Source organism: Cydia amplana, chromosome 14, assembly GCF_948474715.1.
Source record: "Cydia amplana chromosome 14, ilCydAmpl1.1, whole genome shotgun sequence".
Lineage (NCBI taxonomy): Eukaryota > Metazoa > Arthropoda > Insecta > Lepidoptera > Tortricidae > Cydia > Cydia amplana.
In genome coordinates, this window is record NC_086082.1 from 2,872,981 (window position 1) to 2,888,101 (window position 15,121).

The 15,121-nt window shown below is 41.2% G+C and overlaps 1 protein-coding gene across 1 annotated transcript in view; it reads right to left on the reverse strand.

The window, feature by feature from the left end:
- Positions 1 to 15,121, reverse strand: part of LOC134653933 (disks large homolog 5) — a 45,622-nt gene that overhangs the window by 12,509 nt on the left and 17,992 nt on the right. Inside the window, exons 12-22 of the mRNA XM_063509303.1 lie at positions 14,878 to 14,973; positions 13,990 to 14,097; positions 13,302 to 13,465; positions 11,751 to 11,932; positions 10,412 to 10,491; positions 9,919 to 10,049; positions 6,157 to 6,253; positions 5,259 to 5,349; positions 4,665 to 4,738; positions 3,288 to 3,351; positions 441 to 2,389 (exon numbers count right to left, since the gene is read on the reverse strand). Of these exons, the coding sequence (XP_063365373.1) occupies positions 441 to 2,389; positions 3,288 to 3,351; positions 4,665 to 4,738; positions 5,259 to 5,349; positions 6,157 to 6,253; positions 9,919 to 10,049; positions 10,412 to 10,491; positions 11,751 to 11,932; positions 13,302 to 13,465; positions 13,990 to 14,097; positions 14,878 to 14,973 (3,036 nt within the window). The remainder of the gene's footprint in view (positions 1 to 440; positions 2,390 to 3,287; positions 3,352 to 4,664; positions 4,739 to 5,258; positions 5,350 to 6,156; positions 6,254 to 9,918; positions 10,050 to 10,411; positions 10,492 to 11,750; positions 11,933 to 13,301; positions 13,466 to 13,989; positions 14,098 to 14,877; positions 14,974 to 15,121) is intronic.

Consider the following 15,121-nt stretch of genomic DNA (forward strand, 5'->3'; position numbering starts at 1 on the left):
TATGATGGCGCCATCTGCTAAATACTTCGACCGGCGTATTTCAATATATTGCTATAGATTTGTCCTAGCTTGAAGCCATCATCATAGCTAGAATGTCGCGATTAGCGCTGAATGGGTTATAAGTCTTAATTTCTTAGTTATAAATTTAACAATTAATCGGCGAAATGTTTCCGAGTTGTGTGACGTCAGCAACTAAGGCAATATGCAGCCCTAAATAAGTGTATGGCCTGAGTGGACGCTCGAGTTGGGCGTGCAGCGGGGCGGGGCGTGCGGCGTGCATGTTAAACAAATGCAAACGTATAGGAGCGGCCTTAGTACACGCTGCTCTAATTACTCCTGATCTTGACGCCACGCTGCACGTCCCGCCGAACGCTCCGCTTCGAGCGTCTACTCAGGCCTTACACTTAGATGAAAAAAGTTAAAATGCAACTGCAACTCACCTTTTCCGCTGGCTTGGCCAACTCCAAAGCGGCCTGCTCAGCCGTCGCTCTCCTCAAATCCACATTATTGTACTCCATAATCTGGTCCCCCGTCCTCAACCCCGCATTATACGCAGGCGAGTCGATCTGCACACTATGCACAAAGATACCCACTGCGTTACCCCCCACCAAACTGATCCCAAGATCGGAACAGTTCCTCATTTCTATTATCAGAAACCTGGGCAAATCTTTACTCGTCTGCGACTGTCTTAAAGTCGCGACTTCAGTCGATGGCGCTTCCATTCTTAAAGACTGCTGCGGACCTGGGGAATTCCTAGGAGTTGGGGACCCCGAGAGGGAAACTTCTTCATCATGAGAACTTTCTCCTGATGATGAACTCCCAGACACTTCGACCTCGTCCTTGTATTTCTCAGGGCTGTATTGCACTAGCATGGTTATCGAATTGCCTATTTGTCTTAACACGCTGGCGGCGAGACTGTAGGTAGCTGATCTCATGTTAATACCGCAAACTTCAAGCAACTGATCGCCGACTTGTAAACCTACTTGACTGGCAAGTGAGTTGTCGTTTACAGTTGACACGAACACACCTCCGCTGCTTGGTGGACAGTAGATCTGTATGCCTAACGGCTGTTGACTCTTATCTATGTGCACTCTCCTAAGTTCTCCCGGTAATGGCTTATTCCAGCCCAAGCCTGTGTATTCAGGCATTGAATTCCTGGTCGCTTTATGAGCTATCTGCTTCGCTCCCCTTCCTGGACTTAATATTTCTACATGATAGGTCGGCATCGGAGAATTTCTTTCTGAACTCCTCTCAATAGAGCCTGTGCTTAGTTTTCCAGCTGAATTCTTAGAAGTCACACTAGGATTTGAAGGGATTCTGAATCTCTGATTCTCTTTCTTTCTCGGGAATGTGCCGCCTTCGTAAACGTGAGGGTAGTCGCCTAATACTCTATTCGCACGTGGTACAGGCTGGAGATCAGACATGTTGTGAGTATGTGAGGGAAAGGAATGCATTTCATAGCTCGTGCCGATGCTTTCCCCTGACTGACTCTGTGGTATGTTAGTCGGGCTCGCTAAATGAGGGTATCGACTCGATGTGTGAGGATTCGAATTTACGAAAGGTCCTCTGTAATACTGAGATTGTAACCGCGATTGGGACGGCAATGTTCCTGTCATAGCGAAATTGGTGTTGCTATTTAAACTGTCCGGACCGAAGCTGTCACTGTCCGATGGATATTTGTTCACCGTTTTTGGCGATGAAGACTTTTTAGGAGCATAATACTGTTCTAGAATAGGGTGATTCTTCATCTGGTGCTCGAGCGAAGTTGGTGTTTTTCTCGAAATAAAATCTAAGGAACTAGGTCCTTTATTGACATTGAAGTCTAAGGAATGGGGGCTTTTAGTTCTGTTTCTGGTCACTGGCTGGTAGTCTAAAGAATCGTCGGACGGGTTCAGAGCTAGGCTGAGTCTGTTCGGTGTGATGTCATGTTCGGAATAGTCGCTCATGGACATTTTATCTTTCTCCAGCGTCCGGATTTTCTCGAAGTTCATGCTTGGGGACGTGAATTGCGGATGGGGATTATGGATAGAAAGTGGGGCAGGTTTCGGAAAATGGGCTATAGCTGGGGATGATTCTATGGATTTGTAGACGGAGTGTCGCGCTGGGGTGGTGACTTGAGTTAAGGGTGCGTGGCCTAGAGGTATGGGGTTTGAGTTCCGATTGGTATTAGACCTTTGTGGTTCTGGTTGTAGCTTTGTGGGTGGACTTAGGAGCATGGATAATGGTGGTCGTTCTTTCCTCGAGCGTGGTTGGACGATGGTCCCAGTAGGGTTCTCCTCTAGGCCGAAGTTAGCCCGTGCTTTAGGCCAAGTGCCCCCATTTTTAGAATCACTCTGCGACTCTTTGTTTTTTCTTCGCGACCGTTTCAGGACACTGCTGGTTTCTTTGACTGTAAATAATAAATACACGAATATACAGGAAAAGCTTTGATTAGAAATGCAAAATTTACTCATTACAGTTATGTTAACTTTTATCACAAAAATTATATATGTAATAGGGTTTACCCTTGAATTGCCGACAGACATTTCATCGAATGTTATTTCGAAGACAACGTTTCAAGTATTTTCATTTCATCGACAAGTCATTGCGTCGAGGAATCGATACTAGTTAATTTAAATCTCGGACTTTTAATTGGTACTTGAGTTATTTTGCATATAGTTTATATCGTGGTATTTCTTTACGGGTTTTCTTATTTCATTTTGGATTGCATTTAATAAAATTTATAACGCATAATATTATTTCAATTTGTAATATTTCATATTTATTTAATATTTGTAATACTTTGAAAGCCGTTCGTTTCTGTATGGGGTCGCAGTTCTAACCTAACCTAAACCTACTTTGATAGCCGTTCGTTTTTGTGTAGGTTCTCAGTTCTAACCTAGCCTAACCGAAACCTACTTAGTTTTATTATACATATTTGTATGACAAAATTATATACATAATTTGAAAATTCTTACAACAGAAAAATGTATAAATGTGTATTACGACATATAAAAATATATTAAAGTAATACGTCGAACAAATGAATTGCAATGTTTAGTAGTTGTGTCAATTATAAAATAATTTGAAACGAATCAGCGATCAAGTAATATTCATTGAATAGTATTTCTACGCAGTAAGAAAAATTGAAATAAATAGTATATGAAACAAAATAACGCCAAACAATATTACGAGTACTAATGTTTCGATGAATCGTTGTCGATGAAATAATATTCGATGAAAAGTTTGTCGACAAAACAAGGGTACACCATGTAATAGTTTACTAGTTGCTAGAAGTGGTCACTTACTTGTTTTTCCATGATAGCTGTCGATGACAGAATCCAACTCTGCTATCGCGTCTGACTCTGGTACCTGGATTATAGATTATTTATATCATTCAAATGTAATCAATTGGTACACGAAAAAATGCGAAAATATCGGGAAGACAATGATCGCTGAAAATACATTTCAGATAGAGAATCAAGATTGAAGCATTTGTCCGTAAGAGCGTAAATCAAAATACCTATGTATTATCATATGAATCATTTGCAATAAATTTCTTATTACGCATTCAATGACACAAGTACCAACCGGAAATTTTGCTATCGCGACAACAGAAATCTTTATCGCTGCTGTCAAACAATTATAACAAACAATCCGACTTCGTAAACAACTTTAAAGTACACATTATATTATACTAATAATGTTTTTTATACAAAATACTTATTATTTATTGACAAATGTTGATATGAAATATCTTTATCGTTAAAAAACATAGAATAAACGTAATCGTGTGACGTTCAGTTTTATAAATATGACCCGTTGAAATCTTACAAGTATCTAATAAGTATATAGTATTAGTAAGGTTGAATAGCTCTACTTTTACTACTAGGAAAAAACATCTCAGAGGCATGAATTATGTAACCATTTTATTTTATTGATACCATATTTAAAAACGGAAATAAACTTAACATCCTAAGACAAACCATACAAAAAATTTTGTCAAGTGAATTTGAAATCAATAATGAAGGAAATATGGTTAAAAACCTTTTGTTTTGAAATGGAACGAAACACATGAAAAACAATTCTGTTCCAATTTAAAACGGTTTAAATTACACTGAAGTAACTAAAACTACGTGGGCCTAAAATTGTACAAGAAAACACTTGGTTTGTAACTTTAACACATTCAGTGCCGAAAACCCGACTATCGGGTATTTTATGATTTCGTTCCCAGGCCGGACGACCCGATAGTCGGGATCCTGGCACTACAGTTTTAAATGACGAAATTTTTGTGGCCTTGCGGCAATTTTTGTGGGTGGCAATGAATTTGTTAACTAATCTTACCTTAACACTGATTTAAACTTTCACGATTTTTACACATTATTAAATCCAGAATTAATCCAGTCATTAGTAAATGTAAGCGTAAACGAATATCGACAGTCGATAAATCGAATATCGTTAGTGTTGTGTGTCGACAGAGTGACATCCCTAGTGCGCATAACGTTCAAGTTGATAAACAAGACCAAGCGCGGGTAGTTCGAAAAACTCGCGCGGTTAGAAGCTGATGTCAACTTAAGCCAGTCTTCTCCGAGACCACGGGGACAACGCCGTCCTCGAAACGTCGGAGGTAAATCTTGAAACTTAGATACGCGATTAAGTCCCGTTGTACAATTTAATAATCTTACCTTATTTTGTTTATCCTTCGACTTGCTGCGCCCCGTGACCGCTTCTATCTTCCCTCTGATCATGTCCCATGTACCTGATAACATCGATAACGTATCGATAAAGTGTCGATAGCTTATCTTATCGATTAGTTTCCTACTCTAGCGCCTTTGGCCCACATTAGGTATTTATCTTTATCAAACACAAAGATATAGAAATGAATGAATAAAGTAAGTATATAATTAAATTCGCTGAGAAATGTGATAATGCAATAATAGGTTAGTATGAAAAGGATTAAGAATCTTTTACAGATTTTTTTTTGTGTAACCCTGTGTAGTATATTCTTCTGGTGATGTACAGATGCTATTTATACATTTGATTTTTTACCTAGTAGTACCTAATCATAAGTTAATATTAAAAGTATCCTGAAGACCCATCACGACGATTATTCTACGGTTTTAGGCTTCTACTGCGATTGCTGAGGACAATGGTTCGATTCCAGCATTGGGTACTGGAGGCCTTGGTCACTTTTCTTTCGTAATATGACATTTATTAAGTTAAAATATTTTGGTATCATAAAATTGGTATTAATAATTATTCATTAAGTATGTACCAACCTCTCTCCTGATGTATCTTGCCCTGGCTTCCAGCTGCTACATGGTACACGTACCGACGGTCAAAATCCGGTACACCGTGCTCTATGTGGACCTGATAAAAAAAAACAATGTTAGTCACATGTTTCATATTTTCCTTCTTTAGTAGTTAAGGGTGGTATTCCACCTGTCCAATTTCTTTGTCAAATGTGCATCGCGTCTCACTCTCTCATCAAGCACAATGTGAGATGCAAATACACATTGGACAAAGATATTGGACAGATGGAATACCACCATAAGGAGCCGTCCATCAAAGATTAGGCTTGTTATATTGTTTCGAGCAGTGTCGTTTATGTCGCAGTAATCCATAGTGTTACTGCTAAACACGTAAAGTGGCAAATAGGGAGTATTACTGCAATGTTTTGCCGCCAGAGTGCAGCACTAGTGACTTAAGTATACCATAGAGTAACTTATACATACTGTACCTTAAAGTTTTCACAAACAATCAAATATGACATTGATACATCAAGGCGGTTTGTTTACAAAGGGCCTACCGGGAAACGCGAAATCGAAACTCAGCTACCTGCCTCTTTATCTCTCGAATACGCAAGAGTGATAGAGAGGTTAGATAACAAAATGTCGACTCTCTTCGTTTGCGGTAGACCCTTAGATTGTGACTTATTGTGGGAGTGACGCCACCTACGCAGAGTTTCGCGTAATATTCCCTATTACCATATTACAAAACTATCATGGGTGTGGTGGTCTAAAATCGTCGGTTTAAAGTAAACCTCGGTTGTGATGTATAAAGCAGAAAACTCGCTCTCGAAAAATTTCCAAAAAGTACTAAAAATTCTGTTTAGGGAAGGGAGGGGGGGCTAATACAGAGAGAAAATGCTAACTTTAAGAAAAAATACTTATTTACCTTAGAGTCGGAAGGTGGGTGCAGAAATGGAGACCAGTCTTCAGTCTGCGAGCAAAGACTTAGAATCTTGCCTTCGCTGGAGTCAAACAGTGATAGCCTGTAAAAAATATATATTTTTATGTCAAATTAGAGTGTCATGGACTCTTCATGCTATATTTTACCTAATTGCAGACAATAACTTTTGATTAAAACTAGAAAAAAAAAAACACAAACTACCTATAAAATAAAATAAAACACAAACTACCTATATACTTACCTACCTATAAACCAACTACAAAAAGAATTGCTGAGTTAAGATCTACTGAACGGTGATCTTAAAACCCAGATACTACAATGTCAGTTGAAATTGCTAATTTACCCTCATCGTTACCTACTGTTTTTGTACTAAAAAAACAGACCGGTCAAACAAATATAAAAACTAGGTTTAATTAGTACAAACGTCACGCCGGTTTTTGGGTTTCGATGTTTAGTAAGTCCCGCGTACTTGTACAAGTACACTTTTTTTCTCGTATATAAAAATTCCAACATTTAAAATGCAAAATTTGGGGTGAAACTTTAAATAGAAATACCCAGAAACAAAAGAATATAGAACATATTCAAAAATACAAAATGTTCCCTGGATCTTAAGAGATCAAATACTTACTACATGATTTCACTTACATAATACTTCATAAATTATTTCATGTCATCAGTAATCGTAATAAAAATGGTTGAACAAACTTTTAACACTTAAGTAGTGTAGCCCGCGAGAGATACAAAACACGATTGAGATGCATAATTGTGAAAACACTAACATATTTTCCTCCATTGTGAGATGCGATTGCGTAAATTCAAAAATGCGTAAACAGACCTAACGTAAATATTGATTTTATATGTCAATTCAATCCAAATGGAAAAGAATAGTCAAGTTTCACATTCGATTGGAGCTTTAATTTGACGGCGTATAGCATTATAACCAAATTATTCAGTAAGCGTCCTAATTGACGCGGCAATATCGGTTTGCAACAACAAGATTAAATAAGAAAAGTGACAACTACCTACAATCTGACCAGCTATGGTCGCATTTTTATTCCCTTGTCATGCTATGCGTCACTTTCTCACTTACATATTTGTTAGAACGTGACAGCCATGGTGACAAATGATAAAGAGCCGGCCATCTTAGCCCTACAGCATACAACTAAAATATACTGTATTATGGAGATGCACTACTGCAATACTGGTACAGTCCGACTTAGCTAAATCTGCACCTATAGGGAAACCAGTATTTGCTAGTACATCACAAAATTATTTGAGCAGTACATCAACTCATTTGCGCGTTGTCTTTGACGCATTACGTAAAAGGTCGACAGAATGATGAAGTCGAATGTTTCCCTCTTTGAGGAGTGCCCACACTTCCGACACGCTCTTCATGCCTTTCGACAATCTGTTGTTGGTCTGTCAATGTGCTTATATGTCTATATAACAGACGTACCTGTTCGCATCTAAGCAGCAGGGATAGAGCGGCCGCAACAACGTAAGTGTCACAGTTTCGTATTGACACTCGTTGAGGAGTGCCCACACTTCCGACACGCTCTTCATGCCTTCGAGCGATCTGTTGTTCTGTCATAATATGTCTATGTAACAGACGTACCTGTTCGCATCCAAGCAGCAGGGATAGAGCGGCCGCAACAACGTAAGTGTCACAGTTTCGTATTGACACTCGTTGAGGAGTGCCCACACTTCCGACACGCTCTTCATGCCTTCGAGCGATCTGTTGTTCTGTCATTGTACAATATGTCTATATAACAGACGTACCTGTTCGCATCTAAGCAGCAGGGATAGAGCGGCCGCAACAACGTAAGTGTCACAGTTTCGTATTGACACTCGTTGAGGAGTGCCCACACTTCCGACACGCTCTTCATGCCTTCGAGCGATCTGTTGTTCTGTCATTGTACAATATGTCTATATAACAGACGTACCTGTTCGCATCTAAGCAGCAGGGATAGAGCGGCCGCAACAACGTAAGTGTCACGGTTTCGTATTGACACTCGTTGAGGAGTGCCCACACTTCCGACACGCTTTTCATGCCTTCGAGCGATCTGTTGTTCTGTCATTGTAAAATATGTCTATATAACAGACTTACCTGTTCGCATCTAAGCAGCAGGGATAGAGCGGCCGCAACAACGTAAGTGTCACAGTTTCGTATTGACACTCGTTGAGAAGTGCCCACACTTCCGACACGCTCTTCATGCCTTCAAGGGATCTGTTGTTCTGTCATTGTACAATATGTCTATATAACAGACGTACCTGTTCGCATCTAAGCAGCAGGGATAGAGCGGCCGCAACAACGTAAGTGTCACAGTTTCGTATTGACACTCGTTGAGGAGTGCCCACACTTCCGACACGCTCTTCATGCCTTCGAGCGATCTGTTGTTCTGTCATTGTACAATATGTCTATATAACAGACTTACCTGTTCGCATCTAAGCAGCAGGGATAGAGCGGCCGCAACAACGTAAGTGTCACAGTTTCGTATTGACACTCGTTGAGGAGTGCCCACACTTCTGACACGCTCTTCATGCCTTCAAGGGATCTGTTGTTCTGTCATTGTACAATATGTCTATATAACAGACGTACCTGTTCGCATCTAAGCAGCAGGGATAGAGCGGCCGCAACAACGTAAGTGTCACAGTTTCGTATTGACACTCGTTGAGGAGTGCCCACACTTCCGACACGCTCTTCATGCCTTCGAGCGATCTGTTGTTCTGTCATTGTACAATATGTCTATATAACAGACTTACCTGTTCGCATCTAAGCAGCAGGGATAGAGCGGCCGCAACAACGTAAGTGTCACAGTTTCGTATTGACACTCGTTGAGGAGTGCCCACACTTCCGACACGCTCTTCATGCCTTCGAGCGATCTGTTGTTCTGTCATTGTACAATATGTCTATATAACAGACTTACCTGTTCGCATCTAAGCAGCAGGGATAGACCGGCCGCAACAACGTAAGTGTCACAGTTTCGTATTGACACTCGTTGAGGAGTGCCCACACTTCCGACACGCTCTTCATGCCTTCGAGCGATCTGTTGTTCTGTCATTGTACAATATGTCTATAGACCAGACTTACCTGTTCGCATCTAAGCAGCAGGGATAGAGCGGCCGCAACAACGTAAGTGTCACAGTTTCGTATTGACACTCGTTGAGAAGTGCCCACACTTCCGACACGCTCTTCATGCCTTCAAGGGATCTGTTGTTCTGTCATTGTACAATATGTCTATATAACAGACGTACCTGTTCGCATCTAAGCAGCAGGGATAGAGCGGCCGCAACAACGTAAGTGTCACAGTTTCGTATTGACACTCGTTGAGGAGTGCCCACACTTCTGACACGCTCTTCATGCCTTCAAGGGATCTGTTGTTCTGTCATTGTACAATATGTCTATATAACAGACTTACCTGTTTGCATCCAAGCAGCAGGGATAGAGCGGCCGCAACAACGTAAGTGTCACAGTTTCGTATTGACACTCGTTGAGGAGTGCCCACACTTCCGACACGCTCTTCATGCCTTCGAGCGATCTGTTGTTCTGTCATTGTACAATATGTCTATAGACCAGACTTACCTGTTCGCATCTAAGCAGCAGGGATAGAGCGGCCGCAACAACGTAAGTGTCACAGTTTCGTATTGACACTCGTTGAGAAGTGCCCACACTTCCGACACGCTCTTCATGCCTTCAAGGGATCTGTTGTTCTGTCATTGTACAATATGTCTATATAACAGACGTACCTGTTCGCATCTAAGCAGCAGGGATAGAGCGGCCGCAACAACGTAAGTGTCACAGTTTCGTATTGACACTCGTTGAGGAGTGCCCATACTTCCGAAACACTCTTCATGCCTTCAAGGGATCTGTTGTTAATCTGTCAATATAAAATGTACGGCGGTTTATTTTAATACCTTTTATAAAAACCCTACTAACTTGAAATAGAGTCTGTTCGGAAAGAGAAGAGTCGTGGAATGTATTGGGGCCCATACATTCCACGACTATTCTTTTTCCGCACACTCTAGCTAAAATTGTCTTCAGTCACTTAGAAATTTTAATAAGACGTGACGTGACGGACTTGACAGTGACAAAAATACACCCATTTATGACCATAATATGTAAAACAAAATCTAAATCAGCCCCAGTTCTAAAATTATGTATTTTAATTTAGATTAGTAGTAGTAGTTTTTAAATCTAATGGAAAATTGGTATAAAGTTGAAGAATTAGCTGGCACTTACACTAGCTATGCGATCTCCTACGAAGATGTTGTCGTCTTTTGCTATAGCGCTACCCGGAGATATTTTACTGATGAAAATACCTGGTAAAGACATTCGAAAATTAAGTAGGTTATTAAAAAAAACAACGTGTTGCACTCAGGGAGTGCCGGCAGAAGTGAAAACTCAATGACTAGTGCAAAATGCACTATGTATAATTGAGGTTAACGCCATCTACGTTAGCGTTAATTACATGAAACCCACTGTTAGTACACATCACTGTTAGTAGGTACTCGAGTTATATTAATACCAGTTAGAGCGAAACTCACTAGATGGCATTTAAATCAATAAAGAAAAACTCAATGACATTACATGTAACAGTTTTTCATGAATTGAGTTTTTCTTTATTGATAATTGATTTAAATGCCATCTAAATGAGTGAGTGGCCATCTAAATCTTACGGTCACGTGATCGTCTTACGCTGTCTCGAGTGTAAAATTTTTTCCCCACCTCAAAAAATGCACAGCGCCGCTAAAGAAGTTTTCACTTCAATAAAAACATAAAATACAAAACAAATGCAACTTTATGTGAAACGGTATTGTGAAAATTAGTCAGGCGCTAAGTTTGCTCACTTCAGACGGCTTACCGCGAACACCGAAGTTCGCAAATTGCCGACATCTAGCTTTCTCTGTCACTCTAATTACGCCCTAACTGGAGTAAGAGATAAAGATGCTTGCAATTATCGAATTTCGGTGTTCGTGGTAGACATTCAGCTGTCAATGGTTACAATATTTTAAATATCGTATGTCATAAACACAAACATCACTCAAACGCCAAAGTCCCGGGCGCAAGGGAGCTAATGTAAACCTTACTTGAAAGTGTGAAGGTTACTTTGACAACGTCCGCGATAATACCTATCCTCATAAGACCCACCAGATAAAGTTTTCTAATTTTTTAATTTGAACCCTATTCTATAATTTCGTTTGGTTTAAAAAGCAATGAATCAAAATAAATGCTACTTTATTTGGTTCAAGAAAGGTTCAAATTAGATTGCACGAATATGTACATTATAATGTACATTTAGTCTCAGGAGGCTATAGTTGTCCTTGAGGGCACGACTAGTAGTTTTCGTTAGAATCGCTAGAATTGTAAGTAGCTGTTAACATTTTGTGCCCTATCAGGGTGTCATGTACCAACTACCTGTAACTAACATCTTTTATAATGCACATGACATGTAATGTTGAAATAAATTGGAATTGAAATAGTAACGACGACGACGGTGTTCTTGGCGTTCAAAAGGTTTCCTCATTTTTCATTTCTTAAGAAAAGGCAGGGGAAGCCAGTAGTCACCCAGTCTACTCACCGTGCTGCAGGTGCAACGCGCTGGTGTCGGCGAGCCGCAGTGCGCGGCGCAGGCGGCGCGCGGCGGCGCGCTGCAGCCGCAGCTGCGCGCCGCCGCGCATGGTGGCTGCGCGTAAAGCCGCCGCGCATGCGCCAGCGCGCGCCCAGCCGGCCGCGCCGCCGCCTATTACGCGGTCCAGTACTCTGTAGGACAGAAACATGGTTACTTCAACATTTCAATAGGGATGTTGACACATGTTGAATTTTATAACAAAATTCTAGTAAAATAGATAGCAAACGAGCAATTTATCACAATAATGTGGATATTAAAATAAAATATTGAAAGATTACAAAAATACAAGACCTGAAAGTTTCAAAATTTAAGTTTTTTTTAACTTCCAAAAACGATAAAAGTAAGGGTACCATTCGATTCCTTACATTTCACCAAAAAAAAATATTGTATAGCAACTATATACATAAACGCAATATTTCACCGACAAAAACGCAATTTTCTTGTTTTGTCCATACTACAACGTGGGCGATGACGTCACGGCCTCTGTCCGTTTTGTATAGGGCGTTTCGCGAGTGAAATGCGACTGTCGGACTTTGACTACAATTTCTGACTTTTGTGTTACTTTAATGCAATGGGTCCCATAAAGAGATTTGATCCTAAAAACAAACCCGATCGATTGATACCATAAAAAAAATTAGTCATGTAGCCTATATTCACATGAGTCTCTAGGAGCGTACGTCGAAAAATCGAAAATCGTTATCTGCCTCTCTATCGCTCGAATGTGCAGGAGGGATAGAGGCAGAAAACATTTTGTGATCTTTCGATGTTGCCAGTTGGCGCTCTGTTATGTTCTTACACCATCACAACGGCCCTACGCAGACCTCGACATTTTCGCCATCGGACCTTCGGCCCTGTAACTAATTAAACACTATACCATGATTGTATGCTTAAAAGCTCTAACCTCCCGCAGATCGGCCTTCGGCCTCGCTTTAAATTACTGGAGTTTGACATACTCAGCAGCTCCGGGCCTTTAGCCTCCCGGCCTTAAGCTCGCCCTTCACATTCGCGAAACACAGTATTTATATTGGATTTTGCTTTGTTCATCACTTTCGCAACGAAGCCTTCGGTCTCACCCAAAATTACTAGGGCTAATCATTACGTTGGACCCTTACAGAGACTTAAGGTTTATTTATGCCCTTAATACTCACTTGATCTTCCCTTCAGCCACTGAACCCTTGGCCACCGAAGTGACGTAGACGCTAGGGTCGTTGGGGAAGTACGGCTCGTCTCTACCGCCGGCCAGTTCCACGCCGAGCTCGCCGTCTGCGTTGGAACCGCTCAGTTCTACGTCGATTACTTCTCACTATATCCTGTGGATACTCACTTGATCTTCCCTTCAGCCACTGAACCCTTGGCCACCGAAGTGACGTAGACGCTAGGGTCGTTGGGGAAGTACGGCTCGTCTCTACCGCCGGCCAGTTCCACGCCGAGCTCGCCGTCTGCGTTGGAACCACTCAGTTCTACGTCGATGACTTCTCACTATATCCTGTGGATACTCACTTGATCTTCCCTTCAGCCACTGAACCCTTGGCCACCGAAGTGACGTAGACGCTAGGGTCGTTGGGGAAGTAAGGCTCGTCTCTACCGCCGGCCAGTTCCACGCCGAGCTCGCCGTCTGCGTTGGAACCGCTCAGTTCTACGTCGATTACTTCCCATTCTATGTCCTGTGGAAAAATAATAGCCAAGATTAAGTTATATTAATGATTGTGTGAAGTTTGTGCTTCGGATTTGAAAATTAATAAAGGCTTCTGGTTGTCAAAATTAAATGTCTGAATGGAAAGGTGTTTTGTAGAATGAGGAGACTCAGAAAACTTTTAGGTAAGAATAGACATGGAAAAATCATTGGTAATTTGATACGATACGACCAGCTATTTAAAACTATTTTGGAGGAGTGTATCTGGGTCAATCAACTATTTCTTGTTGTTATTCTGTCCCATCAGCGAGGAGACAATAGTAGCATAGATTGTTAGAAGATCTGCTGTACCATGTTCTACTAACATGCTCAGTAGATGTCCCATTATGGAAAGGTCTTATAACTACTATAAAATGCAAGTTTGGTTCATTTAAATACGAAAAACCTAGAGTTTTAAGAGTGACTCAGGAGACCGTAACCATAGCAACATGTGACAAGAAAAAGTTGATTAACCCATCTCGTGTGTCCTATACGCTAGAGGCAGAAATGCTTTACCTGCACATGATCGACAGCCGTCTCCCGATGGTCGCGGCGCGCGCGCTCTGTGTTCGCGCCGCCGTGGCGCCGCGCGTCCGCCAACTCGCCCACCATGGCGTCCCTTTCCTGCACACGATATCATTTAAATCTAGGTTACAATTCCCATCTATTACCACCACCAAAAAAAACCGGCCAAGTGCGAGTCGGACTCGCGCACGGAGGGTTCCGAAAATAGAGCAAAACAAGCAAAAAAACGGTCAACCATCCAAGTACTGACCCCGCCCGACGTTGCTTAACTTCGGTCAAAAATCACGTTTGTTGTATGGGAGCCCCACTTAAATCTTTATTTTATTCTGTTTTTAGTATTTGTTGTTATAGCGGCAACAGAAATACATCATCTGTGAAAATTTCAACTGTCTAGCTATCACGGTTCGTGAGATACAACCTGGTGACAGACGGACGGACGGACGGACGGACAGCGGAGGCTTAGTAATAGGGTCCCGTTTTTACCCTTTGGGTACGGAACCCTAAAAAAGGCTGTGTGTCAGCTCCGACGCACGACTGGAGTTTACTCCTTATGAACGATTATAAAATACATTATAAAATGTATATTAATAGATATTTATAGACGGGTCTATCGCGAATTTTTACTGACGTTTCGACACAGGTTTCACTGGTCGTGGCCGCGGCTAACTGGTGTCCCAGCAAAATGTCAAAACAGAGATTTGTGCAGCTACCCGACGGAAAGTGTATGAAAAAGTTTGGGGTAGACGTCACATTAAAACGTAAAATGTATGATCAAAACTCCGCAAATTGACAGTTGTTATTTGTTGAAATGGGATACCTAAATTAAAGCCGTTGCTCGGGGATGCGCAAGCTAAGTTGCGCACAAAACCATGCACTCACCTTTCGTAATCGGTTGCAGAGCGCTTTGACGCTCTCTCGCTCTTGCAGCAGTTTGTCTCGTTCGGAGAACGCCCAGTCTCGACGCCGTTTCGATACCTAAATAAAAGTAGTTTTTTTTTAACATAATGAGTTGTATTTTCATTTTGACATAATTCTATTTCTATACAATATATGTTGGACCCAAATAGCAAGCCAGGATAAGTTTCACAAAGTTTATTTTGATGTCTATCAACAAAGACAATTT